We start from the raw sequence: 25,892 nt of genomic DNA, 5'->3' as shown, positions 1-25,892 counted from the left end.
ATATATATATATATACATACATACATACTATCAATCAAAGCCTCGGTTCTTGACGGCTGGATCGGCAGGTGCGGCCCCACCACTGCGGGCGGGGCCAGACGTACAGGGAGGACCGGTGCCAATGCGTGTGCACCAATGCGTGGATGGCGAGCCAGTGCAGCAGTGACGGAGCGCATGTCTGGGACGCGAGGCGCTGCGCCTGCGTATGCCGGCATGCCGACACCGAGTGTTCCACGGGCATGCGCTTCGAACATGCGCTCTGCAGGTGGACTTCTTTCTTACTCAAGTATACTGGGTGTTTCTTTTCATGCGGAACACATACAAAAAAAAGAAAGGACATCTTGTGTATCTAGGCCCCTGTAGTTTTTGGAGATAGGCTACGTGGCCATTAGCAGAAAGCGACAATTCCCCAATAATATTGCTAATTGCCAAGAAGAGCTAATTAACTTTTTTAATCAGTAAATTTAGGGCCCATGTACTTGTGAAATTGAAGTCAAGGTGCAGTCATGTCTCCATTACAGAAATCCTAAGACTGGCACCACTTTTGAATGGTGTAATGTTAAAATGCATTATGAAATACATTGGCATACCAGTTAACAGTTTACCAAAATCATGCCTTTAACAGTTTGGGACGATCTTAAGTGGTACACGGAGGTATATTTTTGAGCAGATATAGGGGATGATATCTTGAAAGTGGTGCTAGTCTCGAGTTTTCTGCTAAGGCGACTTGGCTACTCCTTGGCTGCAATTTTGGCATTACAATGTGTGCCCTAAAGTTTGTAATTAAAAATGTGAGATGCAGCATATTTTAGTTAATTTGAAAAATTATTGTCAAGATTTTCTTGCTGCTTATGTGCTGAGAGGGGACAAATGCTCCGGCAAGTATAGCAATGTGGAAGCAGAGACATTGTAATTTTTATACAAATGTTTATTGTAAAAAATTCTGCTTGGTCTTACCACTCTGAAACAACAGTGACTTCAAAAAGCACAACAAAAGTAAAATTTCCTCTTGTCACATCTTATGTAGGTAAAAACATTTCTCCATTAAAACCATCTAAAAGCCATTTACAGTACATAGAAAATAGCAAATGACTTTTTAAGACCTGCCAACATGCATCTGCAGTAAAAGCACGACAAAACTTTCCTAAATAAGACTTCAGGCAACAAGCAACATTTAAAAGATACATATCATTCAGAATAAAAGGGTTACAAAAAGACCCCAGTGGTGCGTTTTTCAAAACCATCGTCAAGTGTGTACAAGCTCCTCTCCAGGTTCTTCCCACTAAAGTGGCAAACAAACTTAAAATTAACATCTGTAATGCCAGTGCCTAGTTCACAATGTTTCAACAATTAACAGGGCTTGAAGAAATCTGTTTCCTTCGTGTGCTTTAAAAGTTCATGTCAGCAAACCACCAAGAATAACTTATACAAAATAATATAGATGACACCAGCAGCTCCTACAAAGATGCACACTCATGTGTTCTTTCCACATCTCCCAACATTCAGGCACTATTATGCACATCAAGGGGTTGAATGTAAGCTTAAGTGAATCCATCATTACATGCTGAAAAAAACATAACAAAAAAGACAGCCTACACGAGACGACTGCTAGCCATTTGAAGCTTGGTGTTTGTGCAATGTTCCAGAGGACATGAAGATGAACTAATGAGAGGCACTGTGTTTACATGTAACCTTAACTAGTTGTTCATGATCTCAACATGTTATTCATTCTGCTCCTCCCAGCTTGCATGGCATGCCGGCTTATGAATGAAAGCTTGATTGATGCGTAGCTTTTATTGGTGAAAGGGCCAGATATGGCCAAAGATAACCATCATGAGTGAAAGCTCGTTTACGCCAAATTAGAACAACATATTTCCTCAAATTATTGCTGATGTATAGAAATTCATTTACGACTTCAGATCGACCAGTATTCTGTATTTCATGGCAGCTGAATTTAGCACGAACAGCTCACACAACACCTAATCTAATGCACATCTGGAAAATTTGTTTTGCAGAGTAACCACGAAGATTGTTCAAATGTTGACGTACTATGATAATATTCAAGGAAATTTATTGTTGTGTAAAGGCCTCCGGCAAATGTAATAGTACAGCTGCACCCATATCAGATGAATTTCGTGGCACAAAGATACTTGGGGCTAGTGAAAAATACACATAATACTTTGTCTTTTACTCATACGAGCATTTTAGTACAACATAGATCACACAAAAAAGTGTTCTTCCACGAGCTTCTACTACGTACACAAATATGGCTATATGGCAATATATATATATATATATATATATATTTTTTTTTTTTTGCTTTCAGATGTGTAAAAGATCTCTACAACATGGCAGTGATGACCTGAAGGACTTCAGACCGTGCCCTTCTGATGCTTATCAAGACACACACTGCCTTTGTCATTACTCCACGAATGTGCATTTGCACACAGTATTTCACATTCATAACCTCACGCACTGGTCAATGCCATTCCTATTTTTTTTTCCCTGCTGATCTCTAGTGCCACAGATACTGGACCACAAACAGGAACACTAACTCCAACACGTAGAGTCGCCACGTCAAGTTCACAACTACTAGGCTACCAAGCACCTGCTGTAATAAAACACTATTCTTAACATTGAAATAGTGTGTTTAAAAACTTATTTACATATTGTACAAGGAGGTGAGATCAGCATTTATAAAATGTGCGCTCTGGTTTTACATAAGCACTCGCAAATGAGTTCTCGTCTCCCTGACTCAGAGAAAGGTCTGGCCTTTCACGATCTCTCCACGATTTGTGCATCCAACAATGGAAAGCACAACATGCCACATCCCACAACAATACGTGCTAACTGCCACAACTGATTACCGTGTACACAATCACACAGGAGCCATCGGCAGGTGCTAACGTCACATTTTCACCCACAACAGTACGCACACAAAAAAAAATAAGGGTAGGCAGGTGTGAGGTGGGGACGCCGAAGGACAATATTCGTTGTGCTGTACATATATCAAACATAAATCAGCTTTGAACATCGTTTAGACAATAATCTACAATCAGTTCATTATGCAATGGCTAGATAATTGAGCAAAACAAGTTACAGTAATGCCAAAAGGCTCCTTCTTATAAATAATTAAATATTCTTTCAAACTAATTAAACTAAAGTTAATTTCATGTTTTCACCGCAATGGTGTCTGTAATAAAAAGGCTTTCATAATTAAGAAGCAGCTTTTCACTTTGCCAATGTTCGAAGGAAACAGCTCGCATGGATTTTTCCTACAGCATGACATGAAACATTCCAGCTTGCACCTCCCTGTAGCTGAAACACAAAACAGATAATAAATGCGATTGCATAAATAGTCAAGCCTCTTTATAATGAAGTCATATCTGACACAAAAATACCTTCATTGTTATACACTCGTTATACATTATACATATTGGCGAGAAGCATTTTAAGTTTACTTTGTTATATCCAACGTTCGACTGTAGTTGCCCCTCATTTAGTCCTTGCTGAAAAAATATTACTGCAAATAAGCCCCGACTTAGTAAGCAGCATGAGCAAATAGTTAGAAATTATCATGCAGCATACATGCCGAGTGAAACAACCTTTTTATTAGTGCTGCTTTGCAGACCCTTATGAGACACTGGATAATAAAAGCTGTAATTGAAGGCATGGCATGTAACTGGTTTTTCCTTGTTCATTTTTAAATGTTACTATTAGGTGGCCTTTTCTCAACTTGTCCTTACAGACGACATGCCTTATGTTTCCTCAATGAGGATAGCTGATAGCCTCACGTAAAGACTGAAGTAGTATTTAAGCTTTACAAGTGTAAAAGCTGAACACTATGCTAAAGACAATGTTTTTTTTTCTGGTTACACAATATAGCTCAATGTAAAAAGTATGCGCCAGCCATCTCACTTGGTCTCATTATCAAACCAGGCTTTCGAATGCTTAGGCTTACTTAGACGAACAACAATAGCACAAAGTGAGGAATGAAATGAATTGCACAAAGTGAGCAAATCCCAAACAGGATATTGTGATCAACTGCATTGCAGTTTAATTCAGACCATCCAAGAGCTTAATTCAATGTGCCTTGTTTAAATGTTTACATGGCTACTATCTGGCTTAATGAGCTTGTACTGCAGGTCAGCTGCATTATTGAAAGTCTCATTGATACACATAGAAGAACCCATCTGCAAAAGGCACTCAGCTGACAATGTGAACACACAGCCTACATTGTGTAGGGAGCCTGTATACTACATTGGACAGTTTTAGATTAAGGGCTCCAAATGTTTGGGGCCACAAAGAAATAGCATCAATACCGCTGCGCAGTGCGCGAGACCCAAACTGTGCTTGGGTTTTGCGTCGGGCACGCTATTTCACTGATTTAGCGGGAGACCCGAACGCTGCCCCAAAAGCTTTGCAACAACAAACATGGTGGCAGCCATCGAAGCGATGGCCCTAACCTAGCACCAAACTGGGTTAGATTTGTGGTAATGCATGAAATTCGCAAGCTAGCGAAGTGACTGCGATTGTCGCTTTCTCTCAACTAGCCTATGTTATGAAGGTTGATCCATCAGACGTCGCCGATTCCGAATTCGATTGTCGATTTCATGGCTCGTAGGCCTAACATGGCTTAACTTGGCTGGTAAAGCCACATAAATTTAGTCACTCAAAACTAAGCGCAACTAATTGCTTGCTGCTAATAGAATAACCTCTAGATTGTAACTAAACGCGGAAACACGAATGTCAAAATTACTCTCCTTACCATAAAATGGTATATCTTATTTTAATGTTTATAATATCTTTTCTTTGATGCCGTAGTGGCACTGCAAGCGCAAGGTGCTATTCGCTAACGCGAAGCCCTATTCTGAAGTGCGAGATTGCACAAATGTACGCAGCTACAGAAGCACGGCCACTTACTTGAGCTGACTGCTCAGAAGGTAGCCTTCGACAGCAAACTTGACTTTAGGTATGTTCAATGCGCTGTGTGCACCTCTGCCTGTGATGACCCTGAGCGTCTGTTTCTTCTGCAGACACCAAGATTCTCGTTTCTTGAGCTTCACATAATTCTTCAGCACTTGAATAGCCTCTTGCACGTGCAGTCCGTGCAGGTCCAGAGTGTTGTCATCACATTGAGCGTTGCTTGAAAAATGCAAAGACAACAACATTTCTGAGGAATTAGTGAGGTCAAAGCTCCGGGAAACTAAAGGCTCCTTTATATCAAGGACAACCACATGGCTGGCTGAATGGAGGACTTTCTAAATAAGGGAGTTTCTGAGCCAATATATTTACCTTTAATAAATTAGTCTGTACTGCCAGCAAAATTAAGTTGGGAATGATTGCTATTCTTGACAGTTTGAATCATTCCATTCATCTTCTAGCAGTTCAGAAGATATGTGCTGGAAAGTTACGAATGTGCTCCAAAGAAACATCAAATGATGGCCACAAGGTGGTACTCCTGGCTAACCCAACTGGCATTCAATGCTTCAGTTCCGATTGTCTGTACAACCACAATTTTTCTCTGTACATCAAACTTCTATGCAGAAATGTGCCATGCAAGAAAAGGCTGCCATGCATTTTATACTGGTGCAGACTGATGTGCACGTCTTGTGCAGTCTGAAGCTAGTGTAAGCATCAAGGACTCCATTTTTTTTTATTGTGACAGCAATTATATGTACCCTCCAAGCGAATTTCTGCAGTCGCTGTCGCCGTTATGTTTCATATTGTTTCGCATAGAGTCCAGTAACATTGCAGCCATGTGCCATATGCTGTGGGTGCAAGTGAAAGACTGCGAGGGTGAGCCAAGAAGGATGGTGGCTTGATCTCGTGCATGCAACGGAGGAAGGCGGGAACGAAGTGTACCATATGGCATTACAGGCAAGGAAGAAGGGGGAAGGGGGTCCTACTTTGGCGGCTGCATATGGCGTGAATGGGCGGGCCCTATCTTGGAAGCTATCTGCGGTATGTACAGAGTCTAGGTGCGCCGAGGGCCGATGGCTTTGTGCGAGCTGTGTTCTTGCCGTTTAGTTCGCGTTGAAGCAAGAAGCAGCACGAAGGGCAATTCGCTCACTGCTGCTGCCACTCTTCCTCGCGCCAATGTTCTGACAGCAAGTGTCCGCAGCCATTGAGTGAGATGTGTTCATGTTTGCATGTGCGTGCTTAACATCCTGCTCATTAATTTAGTTAGTAAGAAACATTTACAAGTTTATACAGCCGATAAAACTACTATCCTTACTTCTTATAGCTGTCTAAGAATTTCCTATCGCAATCAATGCTTTACGTTTCGGCCGAAACTGCAACATCCTTTAAAGGAGTCCACATTACGAACACAAACGATTTCAAGCAATGCTCTTCCAAAAGATTTATTCTCACTTCAATAGAATGTAGAAGTCTCTGTTACATTTCTCGCAAATGCAGCTGATTTTCATTAGACTTACTCTGTACCATGAGAGGCTAATCACTGTAGAAAACCAATGCAGAACCTTATATGTAGTTCTGTCACCTAAAGGCGCAGAGAAGAGAATGGCTACATAACAATTTGCTCTGCATACATTGCAAAAATAAAGAGAAAGGCTACTACTGAGGTGGAAGTCGCTAAAAGAGCTGTGAACGTGCCCTTACCTGAGCTGCAGTAATTTCCATGAAGCACGTTCATTTGCTTCTCTCATCTTTTCTGCATATGCTCGACCCTAAAACAATGCCAAGAGATATGATGGGCATGCTTGGTACATGGAGACAGATAACAGAGAGATTTTTAAAGTAGCTCTGTACATCCTGGAAATATAATGGCCACTCATTATGTAGCTCTACCACCCCAAAAGCATTCACCTGTTATTGTGGACACAAGAATGTTTCACATCTTCATGGTGTAACAGTGCACACTGTGCTGCGATGGAAAGATTTTTGTAGGCTTCAGCTGACTTCTCAACAGGTCATTATAATGCTTACATATTGAAGGACAGTTTTCCTCTTGTAAAATGTGGTTTCTACAGACTAAATGAAGACTAGTGCAATGAGCATAAGATGCACAACTTTGATGTAAAAAGTGGCAGGATTCAGTCACACAGGCAAGCAGGCTGTACATGCTAGCCATACAACACACCATCTCACTAAATGTGAGCAAGAGGTGTACAGGCATCATGGTCCTCTATTTATGCATACATATTGCTCTGGTCATGTCGTGCTCATGAGTTATTGTATTGTACAGACTAAACTGTCTGCTTATCAGTGCTCATACAAGATAGCTTACAACATAGGTTGGTATACTCACTCATAAGCACCCCGTCATTGAGTGAAGAAAGGTGTGAGAGGACGTGAGTATGAGCAGCAGTGAGTGCTGGTTAATGTGAACCTGAACGAAAGTCACTGACGGTGATTGTGAGTTGACGTGAATATGTGAACATGAGGTACAGTCGGCAACTGTGAGTGGAGGTGAGTTTGAGTGCGAGTGAGTAGAGAGCCAGGAAAAATATTAGTGAGCAAGTATTTGCCATACTGCCAGTCTCAGTGAGACCAAAGCAGGTGGGCATTGCGTTACACAGTTTTACAAAAAGAAACAAACAGGTCATGCTATATGGTAAAGTAAAAGAAAGGAAGAACAGAGAAAAAAAGAGTCCTTAACTACTGCAGAAATCACCAATGACGATGTGAAATACAATACTTTTGGTTGGTATAACTATATCGCTCAGTAACAAATATAGTATTAGTAGAATTTATATAGAAATAGCGAATAAATGACCCATGTAAGATTAGAGAAGTTAGCATATTTACTTGCATAATCATCGCACTCGCGTAATGATCACAACCCTGAATTTTGTCGTCAAAATTTATTTTTCTTTCCTTTCCCGCGAAATGATCACATCCCGAACTTGCCACAGCGATATGTCGTGTGCAAAGTCTAGCTAATGATAATCGCGCTTACCATCTGTCGAATGCGACACGAACGACTCTTCCAAGACATATCAAGCGGTCTGCACGCACCGAACATTCTTAAGCAGATGCCCCATTTTATTCCTTTCATCACTTTCCGCACTTCCATGAAAAAAGAAAGCTACAACCAATCTTGGCTTTATCATTTGTAGGCTTTACAACGGTTGTGGTCAGAAACAACAAAAAAGGCGCTTTTCAATTTTTCTCGTCTGCACTCGTGGGCACGCAACAAATCGCGAGCGGCAACGATAGTAGCCATGTTTACACTGATACGTTAGAAGAGTACCCTATTCATACGCCGACACATGCAACACAGCTAAGATATTCACCCACCCATAGCAGAAGCGTGCCATATTAAGATAGTAGTGAAGACAAATGCCGCAGTTTCCGCAGCGTGCCCGCCATGGGTTTCTGTACTAGCAGCTAAGCACACCCATCTCTCTTTCTGTCCCCTCAAAGTGGTCGTGGCTACGCTATTGCCGCAAATTTGCCGATAGTAATGATATTATTCATTACTGATACAGAAGAAACTGTTTCAATGTGCGTAATGTACTCGCAAGAAGAAAAAAAGAATCGCGTTCGGCGCGTTCGGCTTGCTCCGCCGGCTGCCATTTTTGTTTTGGTGTCCCGCACTGTTACAGCGGCAGCCGCCTATTTGTTGACCTGTTGTCATGCCACAGCAAACGCGGGATGAAAAAAATTATTTTGTTCTTTTCGCAGGAAATTTAACCCGCGTAATGATCACAACCCTGAATTTGCCTCCATTTTTCTGACAAGAAAGTGTGATCATTATGCGAGTAAATATGGTATACAGCTAACAGATAACAACGCAGAAGTGATGAGTTTGAGCTTGAAATGCAGAAATTCCACGCGCGGAAATAAGTATTAAAGTTAAGATATGTAGGTGTGTTAAGTGGCGTAGTATTCTGTGTTTGATGTCTCTAGTCGGTTGATGAACGATGAAAGTGATGGAGAAGAAACTATGCCTGAGTGGAGGAGATTCCATTCTTTGATCGCACGTGGGAGAAGTGAAAACTTGAATGTATCATTGCGAACACTGTACTGGTTTAGTCTAAATAGGTGCTTTTTTCGCGATAGACATGATGTAAACAAAGTAACGTACTTAGCTCGGTCTATCTTATAGCTGCCATGCATTAGTTGGTAGAAGAATTTTAAGCGGGCTTGTTTGGCCCTAACAGATAGTGTTTTAAGACCTGCATCAGCTAAGAGGTTTGTAGGGGAGTCATAGGGCCTGTATTTGTTAAAGATGAACCTCACAGCTTTTCTTCGCACCTCTTCTAGTTTTGATATGTTAGTTGACATGTGCGGAAACCAGAAGATTTTAGCGTATCTTAAGACAGCTCGAACAAAAGTTGTATAGGCTAGTAGTCTGGTGTGCTTCGGTGCAAGGCGTAAACATCATCTAAGAAAAAAAGTTAGTGTAATGCGACTGAGGTAATATTATCAATATGTAAGTTCCATGAAAGGTCAAAAGAGAATGTCAAACCTAGGTATTTGTTGTTATTTACTTTATTCAGGCAAGTTATTCAGTATGATTCAGAACCCGCCTATGCTGCCGACCCATGGCTTGCAACATCATATGAACTGTACTGTTCTCACAAGGGTATGGCTAGCGAATATGGCAATCTGACTGAGATCACACGCAATCAAGTGCATCGTATGCAGAATTTTCAGACTGTCCACTGAGTAGCAAGCGTGGCTCAAGTTACATCTGAAGTCACTAGTAATAGACACTGCCATGTCTATTACTAGTGACTTCAGAGTTCATGTGCAGATGTCATAAAGTCACACCTTGATGTATAACCTTTAAATTATTGTGCACAGTGGCGACTGTAGTACAAGCTTGGTAATTCGAAATTTCGGATAATTCGAAGTAGCCACTGCGGTTCGCCCAACAATGTATTGAAAGCAATATGTAACGCATCCTGCTAATTCACACTGAAATTTGCACCGCCACCGATAATTCTAACTCCACACCAACGTGGATGGGGAGAGTGCTAGTGAGCGGGAGCATGGTGGCCACGCTGGCATCGCTGTGCGGGCTGCACAGCTTTGCTTTTTGCATCTGCGGCAGGCACATTGTTTAGGCCTGGCTGGAGAAAGACACCTGGCCAGGCATGGCCAACGCCTCTGTTGCAGGTCGGTTCTCTCCTTCTCTCAAGACTTTCTAGATGTGGTGCTGCGTGTTTTTGTTTTCTTTCTTTTTTTTTTCATGTTGCATCTTGGAGGCTATGCTCTTTTCCTACGAGGTGTTCTGCCGTGAAGTGGCACCAAGTAATGTCTGAAACTTGGCGGCCGTGACCTTTATCGGCGCTTACAGTACTAAAAAGCGTAGCCTTTGAAATTCGTGGCCGTTACTCAAAGGAAAGCATCAGTAGGATACATGTTTGGAGGTAACCTATATGTATAGTGGAACTCAGCCGCATGCAACCGGTGCAGCTATGAAAGTACCACATACCAATGTTGCAGCAGGTTGTGGTGTGTTTTGCGGGTGCATTTTAGAGAGCAGCACTTCTTTATGTATAGTGGAACTCAGCCACATGCAACTGGTGCAGCTATGAAAGTACAACATACCAACATACCAGTGGGTGCATTTTAGAGCGCAGCACTTCTTTCTGCGGCAAGCATCGGCGGTGCAGAGGCACGTTTTCAGTGCGTGTCGCTTTCGGCCAACCACGCTATGCCGCTTGCGCAGTGCCAGCCGAAATTCCGTCCCCTCTAGACTGCGACGCTTGCACCGTCGGCTGCTCTCTTCGGAGCATGCGCAGAATTATCCCCAACCTGTGCACGACGGTCTGCGTACGTTGGCGAAGCGGCATACGCAGACAGTTGGCTGCTCCCTTTGGAGCATGTGCAGAATGATCACCAAGATGTGCACAACTGTTTGCGTATGTTGGCAAAGCGGCATGGGCGCTGTTTTTCTTCTGCGTCATGCATTGTGGGTTGGCGCAGTCAGCACGACGAACACGTGGATGGAGCAAGAGCCATTTCGACATCGGGCATGATGGACTGCATTGGCCGCAATCGGTTACGTTGGCTGCACCAGTGCTTTGTACTACAAGCGTTGTTCTCGCCAACGTGATGTAGCGTGTGTGCGTGTGTGCTCACGCTATGTCAGACTACACGTGCACCTTAACTGAACGATTTCTTTCTCTGAATTTCATTCATCCAAATACATCCGAATTAACAAGAGTTTGATTGCATTAAATAATGCATATGCCTGCCGGGAACAGAGGATGACTCCGAGTTATCTGATTTTTTTTCTAAATTGACGAGGGTTAAAACGAGGGTTTACTGTATGGGGGGGGCGGGGGCAAACCAAGGTAATTTTTCTATGCAATAGAGGTGGGGAGATACCTTTACTAATACAATTGTGAATAATGCCTACCGTTTGCCATAAAGACGCATAAACCTGCAGAAGAGAAATGAAATAAGGTGTATCTCACAGGTACGCCTGTGTGAGGTACACCTCTCTTCTTCTTGACAAACAAGGCACCACATCAAATGGACTCGCATGAAGAACACTGCTAAGAACAAGTAAACAAGCAAAAATATAAAGTAATGATTTCTAGTAGCATTTTTTGAATTAGGTCTGGAAGAATTGTAGAGAAATATACATTTACGGAACACTAACAGTTCTTTTGGATCTTTTGTTTACTGCTCTACGAAGTGCCAAAACCAACTCGTATTGTTATTTGGGAAGTTGCGTAACGGTGCGGGGCCGCCAGTCCCGTACAACCACATAACGCGCAGTATGCTGCGGTTCTAGACGTACTGCGCCCACCGCGGAAGGTTAGAAAAACACCCACATGAGCACAGCAGAGAAGTGGCTACGTCAAGCAGCTTGACTGATAACTGTAGAAGCGTCATTCAAAACACATAGTATTATTATTATCCACTTCCAGTGGCGTTTTCTCTACTTCCTTTTTAAATAAAAAGATGGTGATTCATAAATATTTTCACAAAGAACGATTAAATTAGTTAATTTTTGCTTTTCCTTCCTGTTTGACCGTTGCCTCGACTCTCTCCCTTAGTAGATAGCTTAATTTCTCAACTGCTTGCGACTCTTGCTTCCAGTAGCCAATTTTGCACTAAAAGTGCCGTACAATTAGGGAAAAACCAGACATATGTGCCTGCCCTAGTGTCTAGAGTTGACATATAATAAACAGATTTATTATGTAAAACTTCCCTAAGAAGAGCATCACCTGCTGAGAGTAGAATGCAGCCACTGTCTTCATGCCCCGGTGATAAGCCTCTTTGGCTTTGCGGAACGACTCTTGACGCATGTGGTAGTGGACAGTGGCCTCTCGACGAATCACGTCATAGTCTCCTACCAGCCGCAACCTGTCGTACATGTCTTCATGGCCCTCGACAACAGGCTGCCACGTGTTGTCGTCTGCTTCATCCTGCATTCCGTTGCCAAATGGTGTCACGGCTGTTTGTCCAACACAAGTGGCTTTCTCACAAATTTCTGTGCTAACCACATTTGCCTGGCATCAAAGTACTACAGAAAGGATTCCCATGTCAATCTTGGACTGTAACTTCCACTACGCATAATTTCAAAATAAGCCAACTTTTAATTCTGCTAAAATATGTTCACTGGCTGTTTCTCCGATTGCTAGTGAAATGAAAAAAGAAAAAAGAAGAAGCCTAACAATTTCACAGGAAATGTGTTCAGTATGAAACATTCTTGTTATCTACTGAATATATGATTGTTTCATTTAAACGCTAATAAACCTGCACTCTGCCAGCTGTACAGTTGCGAGCAAAAGTTTGGAGATCATGGCACAAGCAAAAAATTTTAATTTCTCGTAGCACAGCTTTGCAACGTGAAATCGCTTCAATACGTTGATTGGTTTAACATGTGCATGTAGGCTGTATCATTTGATTTCAGCCAGCATGGCCAGGCTGCAAAATATTATGATTAATTTCTTTTGCCACCACTGGCTTTAACTTTTGCTCGAGACTATACATGTGCACATCAACGCAAACAAGACTTACCATTCAAATGAAAACCAAATTCTTTTTCCTACACCTTCTTGCTGAAATCATAGAGTTGGTACACTAACTCTTGAGCAAAAGCTGGGCAATAAAAGTGGCAACCACAAAGGTGCTGCCACATTGTTATCTTTCACTTTTGTAAGGCTAAAATATTCGAAATATGATGCAAAAACAAGCATTTACACATAGCACGTACGTATGGACAATGGCTAAAGTTCATTCCATGTATTTTTCAGAAAGACCCGATCACTATTTATAAGAATTTCATGTAAAATTTACGGTGTGTGAAAGAATGCGTTTGCATGTGCCTTAACTAGACAGTGCCACCATAATGAGGGAGGCTCGAGATTGCATTGATTGCACGTCTCATCTGAATCGTATTTCGTCATCTGCGCCTGCGCACCTATATAGAGTAGCAACAGGGCGCTGCCATTGCGGTTACCAATTTCAATGCAGGGCTGCTACGGGGAGCTTTTGTTCTACAATTGGTTATACTAACTCTATGGCTGAAGTAGACTGCGCAAAACGAAGGAAAAATAAAGCTAGAACGCTCTCAGTGGCCTGCCATTTTCTTCAAGTTTTGTGAATAGGACATATAGCACATGTACAATTCTAACAAGTGACAGCAGCTGCAATATTTCCTGCTAGCAGACAGTGATCTGCACTTTTATTCTATGACCTTTAAGAGATTCTTCTGTTTTGCCTTTGCTAAAGTTTTTCGGCATGATTGCATTTTTTAGTATACATCGTTCAGTAGACTTGGCCATTATTTGCCTTATTTTTCTATACTTTAGATGGTGACTGAGGGCAAAAGCAATTTGTCATCAACAGCAGCTGGCTTCTACAAAAGCAAAGTGTACATGCGACAGTATTTCTTTTCTGGATTAAGGCAAGCAAAAGTGCCAAGTGTATTAGTGAACAATGACGACTGGTAAATGCAATCTTGTTGCAGAATTTGAGTGAGTGCAAAACCAGCTGCAAATATGGAACACTTCTTTAGAGTTGTCCTGACAAAAACATGGGCCACTGAGATTTGGCAATGTCACATCAGTGCAGGAATCAGTAGTGTATGTACAGTGTTACCTCTCGCATGCTTTCCATTCCGACAAGATCCACAATTTGCTTTTCATAGTTTTCCATATCTTCTTCTTCAGAAGTCACCCCCAGGGTTTCATTGATAGTCAACACAGACTGGATCAGCGAGTAACTGCAATACATGCAAGAAATGGGAGGTTGCAAAAATGCAATAATACGCTTAACCCCTCCTGTGCAAATGTTTTCCTCTCAAACACCATCAAACTGTCTAAACATTATTCTTTTTTGCTCAATCATTAGAACACTGCAAGAATAGAATTGGCACTGTTCTCTATTTATGGTCATGAACCATTTATTTTTATAAGAGTTTGGATGCTATTACAGTGCCTTGTCTATTAACATCCGTACAAGTTGGTATTTATATATTTCAATAATTACTATTACAACAATGATGTTTTGCACAATGGCTGATTGAGAGAGCAAGCATTACATTTGCTAACAACTTACAGCTAGAACTGGATTTTCACAACGCACTATTGACAGACCATGACCATATGTGCAATGCTGCCAAAGCTTTCTGGCTTCTCTCACTCACAAATAAGCAAGTGGTTTATCATGAAAACTATTCAGTGGAACTTTAGGTCAGTGGTTGTACATCACCAAGTGAGCAATTAAGGAAGCAGCATTTTCAGCACACAGAATGCCAATTTTTTACAACCATATTGCTGCATATTTATCAATAAAACTTGCTGCTTTTACGTTATGTGATCACCAGAGTTGGTCAACTTTTTTCTAATTTGTTGCATACAACCTAGTTAGTCGAAGCAGAGGACACACAAATTAAATGCAGCTGGTGGTGGAAAGCATGCAGCAGATCACCCGCTGTTCTAGGGAAAGCTAGACTTGTGAGATGTCCTAGCCACCCCGGCAACATTATGAAAAAGTGTGGAAAAGGCCACGCCTTTCAGCAGAGCACAAATGCATGTTTGGCTGCTGCAGGTAAATCCAGTATTTGCCATGCCTGAGTGCTGCTTCCTGAGAACAAGTAAACACCTTACACATCATCTCTGTGCAAGACCAGTTACTGCCAGGAACGCTGGTAGCAGTTGTCACATCACATGCCCCCATTTAAGTAATAACCTCATTGCCTGCACATGGCTTGCATTAATGCGCGCTTCTCCCCACTGCATAAACTGCAGTCCATAAAAAAGTGCTGTGCATCACCCAAAATGTTACATATGACACAGTACGCTGAAGCTGCATAGCCCTTTTTGTGCAGCAAAAAATACTAATGATCTGTGTGAACCCCCACACAGTCCTTATTTGGTTCCACAAAACAGAGCTTGGACAAGCGAGCCCAATGACAATGGCAGCACAGCAACTAAGAATGAATGGCCTCGTTACACTAGACGAGTGCTGGTGAGCACACTTCCTTGACAAATATTACACTGCCTGTGCTTGCATAAGACTTAAATTCAAGTGCGTTGAAGTTCTATCAATTTGTATTGATGCTGTCAATGCACAGTGAGCATGCAATTATTTCATTTGTTGACACATCTCTGGTACAAGACAAGTGTAACTTTTTTTTGGCATGGAATGACAACATGGCAGGTCCAGTGGACAAGGCACGAGAGAAAAGGTAGTAAGAGAACGTAGGTACCCTCCTCCTTCCGTAAATAGGCAAAGCAATTGCTTTCAGCTTCAAAGAACTGATACAAGGGTACCCTCTTAAGTAAATTGTTTCCTTTCTGGAAAAGGTTCAGCTACCACGAGTTCTGAAATAAACTTACTTGCTTGCTACGAAGATTTCGTCCAGTGCCTGTCTATCAACACCTGGGAACTTCTCGTAAAGTTGCTTGAGCTTAAGTTTGGTTGCCATATCCATGTAAGTATTGTTCTTTGTCTATGAATAACAGAGACAAAATAATTTCATAGTCAAAAACGACAAACCATCATTCTGGGAAGAACATGGTACGAATGAACCTGTGAGACAATTTTACAGTGCAGTGTGGGCAGGAGAAGTACTGTAGTCTGAGAATAAGAGCAACAGCAGGCCCCATCACTTTTCATACCCAATCTTTTCTTTTCTCTTCCAAGGCTGCTTCCATTTCCATGATTTCACGAAAGCTCATTTCATGTGGTGCTTTGTTCCAGCGTGGATCATCGTGCAACGCTGGAGGTGGAATGCCTGGAATTTCAGGCACATTTTCCTTCGAACAACCCTCACCTCCCATTTGCAGATGTTGTGCTTCATCTGGAAAAAGGCAAACCAGCATGATTTCATGCACACCAAACCCCCTTTCACTGACAGTAAGAAAGATGGAGAGCAAGAAAGAGAGAGAGATTAAAGTAAAAAAAAAAAGGATACAGTAATATCAGAGTGATTACCCTGTATCTGCCAGAAATGAATGCATAATATACTGCTTGACAACATATGACAGAAGCTTGCCTTTGCTCATAAGTGTCACAGAAATTGTAGTCTTGAGCTCTGACAAATGAGTACACGTGTATTGATTTCAGCCATATATTTGCCATAATAAACCAAAGTCCTGAAAAGAAAGTTGAAACTGACTTTCATGAGAGTCGGCGACCATCTCCAGCATTTCTTCTTCTTCCTTTGACATTCTCTGCTTCAGAGTATCCATCCAAAGTTGATGTAGCTGCCTGGCAATCTCGCTGGTGACTGTGACATTTAGGTCAACACTTCGGAAAGCATCTGGACAAATGGAAAAGTTGTGAACGACAGCTGTACAGAGGTAGGCAGTGCAATAAACATAAGAGATTCTCTCACTTACCGATGGATACATGCAGCCCTTCACAACCAAATGTTTCCACAAGCTGACATGCAAATGAGTGGTCAAGCTGAAATGTAAACTCCCTGTCAACACTTGGTGGCTTTGGTAGAAAAGTTTTCAAGGAACTTTTCTTCAGCCTATTATCAGCAGGCATGGTGTCAGCTGATGATTCTGCACACTTTCTTTCATTTTCTGCTGGCACTACAGAAGTGTGAACTTCAGGCTGTTGGTTTGCTGACTTCAGACTACCAGTGGTGTCTGCTGCATCACAGTCTTCACTAATAACAAGTGGCTGAAGGTCACAAGAAACATCAGAGTCCAACAAAAGATCAGCTGCCCACACGTGATCTCCGTGACAGTGCTGGAATATGTCCTCCAGATCTGGAGGCCTTACACCCGGCATGCACTGCTGGAGCAGCAGCAGCTTACCTTCATCATCTAAGTCATCTGCAGGAAGGTCATCGGTGTCTGTACTCCGAGCAAGTGTGTTTGCCTTATAAGCAGGAGCAAGGTGTATGTGCTCCTGATCCAGCCTCTCTGCAGAGTCTCTGGGCTCCACAACACGTAGCTCATCAGATTCACCAAGCAGAACTTTCCCCACTACTGTAAAATCTGTGGGGTCAGTATAACTTGAGGCATCCTTGTAAACGTGAGCACTGTTTTTCACTTCAGTTTTTGGTTGGGTGGACTCAAAGACACTGAATTCAGGAAAAGTCCAGGTACTGCTGCGGACGACCTTCTCCAGCCCGAATATGGGACCACGAACTGAAAAATGTTTTTGCTTTGACGTCTCAGCCACTTTGGGAACAGTGTGTGGGGCTTCTTTTTCAGGACTAGAGTCTACCCTCTTCTCGCTTGACCTCTTGGGACTACCCTTACCTTTCTGGGACCTCTGTTCTTTTGGAGTCTTTGTAACAGGGCCCTGTGTTTCCCCTTCAGGCAAGTCTTCCCATGGAACAGTGAAATCTGCAAGCTTTTCAATCACGGGAGTGTTATCCACCCTAGCCGAGCCCCCATGGTGCCTTGGTGACTCTCTCGGTGGCTTTGGTGTGTCATCAACACTTTCATTACTTTCAATGATATCTGGCCAAGCTTCCGTCACAGCTTCCACCAACATAGCTCCAGATTCTGGTTCTGTTTTTACCTCCTCTAATTCAGTTTCAAGCCTGGTACCATTCTCTTGTTCTGAGGCATCACTCTCTTCAAGTATGGTTTCATTTACTGCAACATCTGCTTGTGCCAGTGCTCTACGGGAAGCCCAAAGAAAGTCATCATCACGTTCCGTCCCATCCTCCGAGTCGTTGCCGTCATGACCAGATGACCAAGAATCTGAGTTCTGACGGCTCCTGCTTCCAGACTCTTCACTGTCATTTTGAACAAGAGCGATGAGATCTCCCAAGCTTATAGTTTCTTCAGGGGCTGCTGTGGAAGTTTTTTCAGATGATGATGTGCTTGGGTTTTGAGGTGCTTCAAGCGGTGGCTCTAATAGTGTCTTATCAAGGGGATTAGAGGAGTCACTAACACTGGTTTCTTTTCTCTCTAACGGTGTACAACTAGGCAAAACTGATAAATTGGAGCTTTTAGGAAAAAGCCCAAAGCTTTGACACAACGATTCTCCTGTAATGTTACGATCATATCGTTCCAACATGGAGTCTATAGTTCGTCTTGGAACCCCATGCATATTCTTTTGTGTCAACTCCCTAGAATCAAATTTCCAAGGAGTATCTGGCTCTAAAACACACACATGATATGTTGCCCTTAATGCAAGTGCCACATAAGGCATCATTTCCCACATTTCCACATTAGTGTTATCTATTATAATTGGTGAGCGACCTTCCTGAATAAACTTTTTTGCCCTTCTCTTATTCCATTCATGTGCCTCTGACAATCTTGACTTATCAAAGTTATATCTGCCACCTTGACAAAAAAAGTGGTCTGCACTCAAGACTACACCACGGCCACATATCTTCTGGGCTAGAGTTGTCTTGCCACTGCCCGGAAGGCCTCTCATCAGCACCAGCACACACTGACCACTGTCCACCAAGCTGCGGATCTTCTGAAGTTCCTTTGCAGAAGCAGACAATGCTTTAGGCTTGTTGTGACTTAAAGAGGGAGTGATGTTAAAGCCTAGTTGGCATCCAGACCCTGTCAACTGACTCCACATTAGCGGAGGAAATGGAGCTTGCTCTTCCAACACATCAGCATGCTGAGTTTCCGTGGTGGCAGATGGGCACAGGTTCGGAACAAAAGGTGGAGCATTCACATAGAGTGCCAAGTCTGACGATGCACGTGCATTTAGGTCGACAGCCAGGGAGCTTTCATGCTCACTCTCCTCACTAGACTTGTGAACCTCTGCTTCAGAGGTGACAATGTTTTCTCCAGCGCCAATACTCTCGCTACTAGAAGATGAAGACAAGTTGCTTGGCTGTGTCGGCTGGACGATACTCGCCGCACTAGCACTCGAGTCTTGTGGCAGCAGTGTGAAGAGGGCTTCCAAGGCATTGTTCACTGAAATGACAATTGCACCACTAATCAGAGCAAGAGCCACTGCACAAGAATGACAAATGTTTACATGTTGGCTTCAATCACACACAGCTCTAAAATAGTGACTGAGACGCATAAAATTATCTTGTTACATAAGAATGCGCCCAAGGCTACTTTCCCCTATACTATGATACATCAAGGTATGCTGCCACCGTCGAGCAAGGCCTGCCCTTCATCGCTTCCCAGTTGCCACTGGCAATTAAGGATGACGGAAAATAACAATGCAGCAATTTCCTTTCTGCACGCACACAAAAACAAGGAAGCTGACCTGTCCCGGTTAGAGTACAAGTTTTCTCGCCGTGAAATGGATAATAGGCCCCAATAGAGATATTGAATTAGCGGGGAACCAGCCGACACTGATTTTTAGACGTGTAATCTCGCTATGACAATCGTAATCACAGTAAGCCTCGATGTGTTAAGAGTATGCCATGTACACCAGTGACGATAAAATCAGCGTCACCCGCTACGCGTACGCCTATAAATCGTTCGACATGAGAGAAATATGGTCATGCCCGATAACACAGACATGATGCTAACGTTACGCAGACTCAAAGTGCATGCAGGTTTTCAAAATACAACGGAGATAGGTCAATGGATACACGGATCCAGAAGGTGTCTTTTACCATTGAACTCGCATTCGGTGAGCACCATGTGTATGACATCAGCGTCAAGCTTGCCCTCGAACATTTCCTGAATGTTGCGAAGACACTCCGCAGGATGGATATCTTCGCCGATGGCAAAATTGTTACGAATGATGCCATCGGGCATAATGGCATCGCCAAGTGCTTGGAACTCATCCGGCCTGTAAAGGCCGCTCGTGCTAGCTGCAGCATCTGCAGACCGTTGCAGGACGCGCTTCTTCCGAGGCATGACTGGAACAGTTCGCTTGGTTACGTATGCGGGTACCTCAGGTAAGAATTTTGCTCAGAGAAAAACACACTGCAAATGACACTGCTGTAGAATGACGCATTGACCATTTTCCCATACGAAGTGAGACTCGACTGCGCTGCAATTTCCCCGTTTACCAATGAAAACTCCATGTCATGTTACGGTACGGCTGACTTTGAGCCCACCGTTTATGCTGTCGATGCCGTGGATGCTACTCGCGCGGTAGGTATTCAAAGACGTGAAACGACACAGACATTATATGTGGGCATAGTTCACGTATCAATGTAGTTTTGACTTAACTAGGAATGGAAACACATTTAAATTTAATTTATTATACAATTATAATTTAAAAATGTGTCTTTGATTAACGCAATTTATTTAGTTTTAGTATAAAAGCGTATTACGTGCCGGACCACCTTGTGACTTCTTCAATCATGCTCGTGATGTGCATCGAGTAGACGAACAGCAAGGAATTGTTTCAATTACAGTTATTTGAACAAAATATTCGACACAGTAGTTTGGGTAAATATCGATGCAGGACACGCAGAAGGTTGGTTCGAACTTTACTTTCCTGCCACAACTAAACCGTGATCGCTAAAAGCGTTTTGTATCGAGTCGCCTCTGAACAGTGCGTGACCGTAGTTGCTGCTGTCCTTTCGTTTTTTGTTGAATATATATGTATTTGCATATTTGTCATCGGCGGTCAAGACAGCTAGTTTTGGACAGTTTATTACAATCTGTGTTGTGCTTTCTAATGCATTTACTTTCTTATTCAGTATAATAAAATAATGTACGCAGCTATAAATTGGGAGCGAAGCGACTTTGTGTAGTACCAGTGACTGCTCAAGCAGCGTAACGTCTGCGCTTTTAAAGGTCTTGCTCAAATATCTTACATGGCAAGTACTGACCGTGACTCGTGGTATCGTAACCTGTCGGCGTAAGTGCCTAACGCAGGAACGCCCTTGGTACGCAGCTTCGTTGATGTCCGGCATTTGCTTCTCCAGTGCCATACAACAGATTCTAGGCATCACTTGAACGTAGCGATCTCTTTAGTAACTTCAGTTATTTTGGCTTTCCTTTATTTTGCTTTCGCGCGCTTCCTTTTGTAGTAAGACAGTACCTTGTAGTGATTACAACATTTTATTTTTATTGTTGAACAAAATGGCTCTCGTTGGACGGGTGATACGAGCGTTGTTATTCGATCGGGCAACCTCTTTTTCTTTTTGCCATCTTAACATAGTAATTGACCGTACGACGCTTTGGCGTTACAGTTTTGTTCTTACGTGTACTGCGAACAGATTTCGTAGGTACTGCTCTCCCTTAGAAAGCCCCTACGCTATGATGAAGTAAGCTAACTGGTCGTCAGCTACGCAGTTAGGCTGATTGCGTTGTGACGCTAGTTTTCGGTGTTATTTTTCGTCTCTGGGTATAAGTTGACATTTGGTGCATTACAACGTAGGTAAATTTTCTTCCTTATGCCCTATCCGTACGGTCTGTAACCTTGTTTGTGCGCTTGCGCATTTGTTTTTGTTTTGTAACGCTTGCAGGAATGCGACTCATGCGCGTCTCTCGATGCATCCTCATTAGTTGCCCCGTTTGCTCTCTTTTTGCATTTCAGTCACCGTGGCGCACGCTAACACAACAAATTCGTCCTTCCTCCAGTATTCGTTTAGGAATCTAGTGAGTGTACAGATTCGTTTTTCATGGTCTCTTGATGTCTGTCCTGTTTACATAATAATTTTATAGATGTTGGTGCCCAGAGTTGAGCTCTTAAACGAACCTTGCTTGCTGTGTAGCAAAGCTTTCATGAATTTTTGTTCCTTTCTGTTTTGTATTGCCCAGAATCACATTTGATCATAGTTTACATCATAGTTTATGCCACTAATGAACATGCTCATTAAGTAAAATGTTGAGTTGATAGTTCAGCACAATGCGTTGGCGGGTACAGGAGGCAATGGACACAGGCACACACTAACTGTGAATTTTTTTACCAGTTGCTGCAGTGTGCTCGACTTTCTATGGTCTGAATAAGCTTGTTACATTTAGCTGGGATATTTTTTGCAGCTGTCTGCTGTTGCTTTGCATTTTCTGCCAGGGTTAGGTGCAGTTGATATGACCAGTTAGGCTATGGAAAGTGGCCTGATAAAATTGTGCGTTGATGTCATGGAAGTCTTACGATCAGCTGCAAGTCAATCAATGACTATCCAGCATGACCACGTTGTGAATGTAAATCTAAATGTATAAGCCATCATGACCTTCATGCAGCCAGCAGTTTCATCCCAAGTCTATTCGTTGGGCCGTATTCTTAAACGATCCATTTCGGCGATAGTTTGTTGTCAGGCATGCGCCGATTGTCTGGTTGAGCAAAATCGGATGACGTAGCTCATCTGGTTTTGCTAAAACAACCAATCAGCGCATGCCTGACGCCGAACTATCGCCGAAGTGGATCGTTTCAGGATATGGCGCCTTGACGCACTTTGTCACTAGCCACAGTAGCACCCTACCTACATCATAACCAAAATCTGCCGATTGGGAGTGGTGGATGACTCGAGTTGAGTACACAAGGGAAATGAATTGTTGCGTTATATTGGCCCAGGGTTCTTCACAGAATGCCTTCATTTGCAAGCAAGACACTTGATAGTAGAATAGACAATAAGACTGGAACATGTAGCTTTAACGTGAGACAGGTGGTGGGGTCTATTAGTATTGAATGCTGCAGGCAAAGTGGCGTAGGGTAGACAAGGACACTAGTACGAAGATGCACGTGCACACGTCTCTGTGCATGTCTTTTGTCATACACTGCTTTGTGCACGTGGGAATAAACTGCTGTACAGAGTGCAAGACAAGTCCCCTAAGAAGTGGACTTGGCAGATAACTTCACTGGCTGGCTGTTTTTTTTTAAACACACGGTACCTGTGTGTAGTCATATGTATGAAAGAAAATGTAGAACCATTTCCCTTATATTGCTACATGACCTTGTGCTCATTGTAGATTTGCAATGTTGAAGCTGTCATTACCTTGTTGCTTGCTCTAATTCTAATGCGAGGAGAAAGTACTGACTTCTGGCAGCTTGCACAGAGAGGCTGACCCACTTATTTTTCAAGTGCCATTGCATCTGCCTTTGGACGCTGTTTTATTTCTTTTAGTGTGCTCTCTGTCTCTCATGAAATTCACAGTAGTGTCAATATTTAGATGCTGTGTTACTAGCTGGCTGGTATACATAACCATACGCAAATATTGTCTTCATTCTATTCGAAAAAGGAGTTTAGGAGAGTACTGGTGCATTTTCAACGGGTAATTTATTTTTAAATGCAGGCACAAGCCCTACAAATACTGGCAAATGTCATGGCACTTTAGATAATTTACAATCTTTGTTTCTGCAAACAAGCTTTTGTTCCGGTATTCAGGAGGTGGGTGCATGATGATGTTATGAACTTATGATATGTTGGCTCATTTTTCTCAGTCGCTGTGGGTGCCATGCATGAGCACAGCAAGAAAAAATGGGCACAGCAGTCTTGCTTATTTTTTCAGAAGAAACATGATCGTACCGAGCTTTATTGCTACACGATTTCAGGGAATTACGTTTTGTGTCATGACATTGCAATAATGCTGAGACCAACTTTAATATCATATTAAAATGTCTTATAAGTGTTTCCCAACCCTCATAATTGATAATTGTCATTCCTTTTTTATGCAAGAAGCTTGTGATATAGTTCCTAGAGCTTTGAAAGTATGTGTCTGTACTCCTTCAATAGTAATGCACTGCTGTGATTGGAAGCAATCTTTTGTAGTGTTGGGAAGAGGAGCTTATTGTGAGCGGCCTGAATACTTGTGTTTACATGGTGCTTGACTCTTGCCCTATTGTGTGTATGCGTAACCAGACGCTAGTGGAGTCAAGCAACGTGTTGACAGGAAGCTGCAGCAACCACACTTGCAGTGACCAGCCCCCGCTCCGTAATCAAGCTCAGCCGCTAGACTTCAGAATGGGCCCCCAGCGCCGCCGGCGTGCTGACAACCATGATGATGATGCTTTTGGTGCGAGCAAGCGACTACGTGGAGGAGCACACATTGGGTGAGCACAATTGCTTTCCTTGCTGTCGAGACGTAAATAGTAGTATACAGAAAACGCTTGTGCTGTGAAACTGCCACGGTTAAATTGTTTTACTTTCTTTTGATGACCACACTAGCCGGATTACCGCTATTATTAGGTTATCAGTCTACGCTAGACGTGCTTGGTGTATTCAGAGCTTTGCTAATATTGTTGCCAAATCAAGAGTGAGACAGCCATGTCTAATTAGATTGCATGCTTTACGCAAACAGCATTGTGCATTCTCAAATCTATATGAGCACCAGCGATTGCTCTGGAGTATATGCATACTCCTGTCTACTTAATTAACTGACATAAGTTATAAGGCTAGATTCGACGACCGTAAATACCATTATCACTACAGTGTTCTTTTGCTTGGTGGGCACAGGTTCAACCAGTGAAGTGTTGTCACTCGCTATTTCTTATAGTGCTTCTGCTTCCTCACCGTGATAAAGCTGATTAGCTGAAAGGCATTATGCTATGTAGTGCTTGCACCACATCTGCTTCTCTTTGTATTGCAGTTTTAAATGCTGCAATTTATCTGCTTGTGGCTTTGTTGCCTTGTGCAACTGATCAAACGCAGCTAGTATACCAGTTTAGTGATAGTAATATACAAACTTCCACACATTGATGGTCAGCGATATGCTAACCATCAATGTATGGTGCTCTGCAGGCTCAGTACATGAGTTTGTCTCCTAGCTGCTGTCATGTTCCAGTACAGACAAAAGTCGAAGATGCCCATGTGCTCAGATGCTTGTTAAAAGACCCAGCCATCCCTACTGATGTGGGACATTAAACCCCATCAGTCAGTCAATCAATGAATAATAGCATTGGTGAATTCTGGAGATGAATAAAGAAGATGAGAGAAAGTTACACGCTAAGAATGCCAATAACATGATCCAATGGTCAGCATGCTTTTAAAGTAGTTGAGGGGTTGAATGCAACAATATTAAACTACTGATGATGTTTTTTGCAGTGTTTAGATGCTGTGCTAAACACATGTGGCATGTGCATAAATATATATATGAATATACTAGCTGCATAAATTTATGTAAATGTTTTCAGCATGAAGAGGCAAAAGGTCTGTATTACCTGCTTGACGTTTTACATAAGCGCCTTAAATTGTGCTGTCATGTAGTTTTGGTATCTCTTGCCAAATTTGCTTTATATATTGAAACGTCATTCATTTATCGTGCGGAGTTTTTGCTCTGTTCATATGTGTGAAGAACTACTTCATGTGCATTTTGCTTATTCTTCTTGCAATGTATAGTGCTTGCCAAGATGCTTGTTAAAGCATGCAAAATAATGTATTCCTTGAATAATAAATTCTCCTATAAAATTGCACTGAACTGCTAGAGGAAGGCTTTTGGCAAATTAACTGGAGCGCCAATGTATTTGATAGCACATTACAAGGATACTTATTCAAAAGGGATGCTAGTCTTAGGATTGCTGCTAAGTAGACATGACCTGACTGCTTCTCAGTTTTAATTTTTCATTTGCAACAAGTGCCCAAAAGGGACTACAGTAAACTTCCAATAATTTGACTCTGGTTAATACGATTTTTTGTTAAATTTGATCCTGACCAAAGC

The 25,892-nt window shown here is 42.4% G+C and overlaps 3 protein-coding genes across 6 annotated transcripts in view; 2 read left to right on the top strand and 1 right to left on the bottom strand.

The window, feature by feature from the left end:
* The window catches only part of LOC126535973 (uncharacterized), a 41,667-nt gene extending 39,025 nt beyond the window's left edge, over positions 1–2,642 (top strand). Inside the window, exons 7-8 of the mRNA XM_050182855.3 lie at positions 69–265; positions 2,327–2,642. Of these exons, the coding sequence (XP_050038812.2) occupies positions 69–265; positions 2,327–2,366 (237 nt within the window). The 3' untranslated portion in view covers positions 2,367–2,642. The remainder of the gene's footprint in view (positions 1–68; positions 266–2,326) is intronic.
* LOC126535960 (NEDD4-binding protein 2-like) lies at positions 908–20,425 on the bottom strand. 3 transcript variants are annotated; one of them, XM_050182835.3, is made up of 10 exons: positions 19,952–20,425; positions 16,785–19,292; positions 16,562–16,705; positions 16,062–16,243; positions 15,780–15,892; positions 14,038–14,161; positions 12,159–12,359; positions 6,625–6,692; positions 4,924–5,145; positions 908–3,318 (listed from the first exon to the last, which is right to left on the bottom strand). In XM_050182835.3, the coding sequence occupies exons 1-10, from the start codon at positions 20,196–20,198 to the stop codon at positions 3,276–3,278; spliced, it is 3,852 nt and encodes a 1,283-aa protein (XP_050038792.1). In that variant the 5' UTR covers positions 20,199–20,425; the 3' UTR covers positions 908–3,275. The 3 variants fall into 3 exon arrangements, 2 of the variants coding, with proteins under 2 accessions (XP_050038792.1, XP_054929381.1); XR_008613580.2 differs by lacking the exon at positions 908–3,318 and adding an exon at positions 6,441–6,505 and having other exon boundaries at positions 5,062–5,145; XM_055073406.2 differs by lacking the exons at positions 908–3,318; positions 4,924–5,145; positions 6,625–6,692 and adding an exon at positions 10,106–11,477.
* Positions 20,426–20,630: 205 nt separating this feature from the next.
* SCCRO4 (DCN1-like protein SCCRO4) overlaps positions 20,631–25,892 on the top strand; it is a 47,152-nt gene continuing 41,890 nt past the window's right edge. Inside the window, exons 1-3 of one of the 2 annotated variants that reach the window (XM_050182857.3) lie at positions 20,631–20,766; positions 21,835–21,896; positions 24,154–24,288. In XM_050182857.3, the coding sequence (XP_050038814.1) occupies positions 20,749–20,766; positions 21,835–21,896; positions 24,154–24,288 (215 nt within the window). In that variant the 5' untranslated portion in view covers positions 20,631–20,748. Of the gene's footprint in view, positions 20,767–21,834; positions 21,897–24,097; positions 24,289–25,892 lie in introns of both variants that reach the window. The other variant, XM_050182858.3, reaches the window with a different exon arrangement.

This window comes from Dermacentor andersoni, chromosome 4, assembly GCF_023375885.2.
Source record: "Dermacentor andersoni chromosome 4, qqDerAnde1_hic_scaffold, whole genome shotgun sequence".
Lineage (NCBI taxonomy): Eukaryota > Metazoa > Arthropoda > Arachnida > Ixodida > Ixodidae > Dermacentor > Dermacentor andersoni.
The sequence above is the reverse complement of the archived record's forward strand: the minus strand, read 5'-3'. Positions and strand labels throughout refer to the sequence as shown.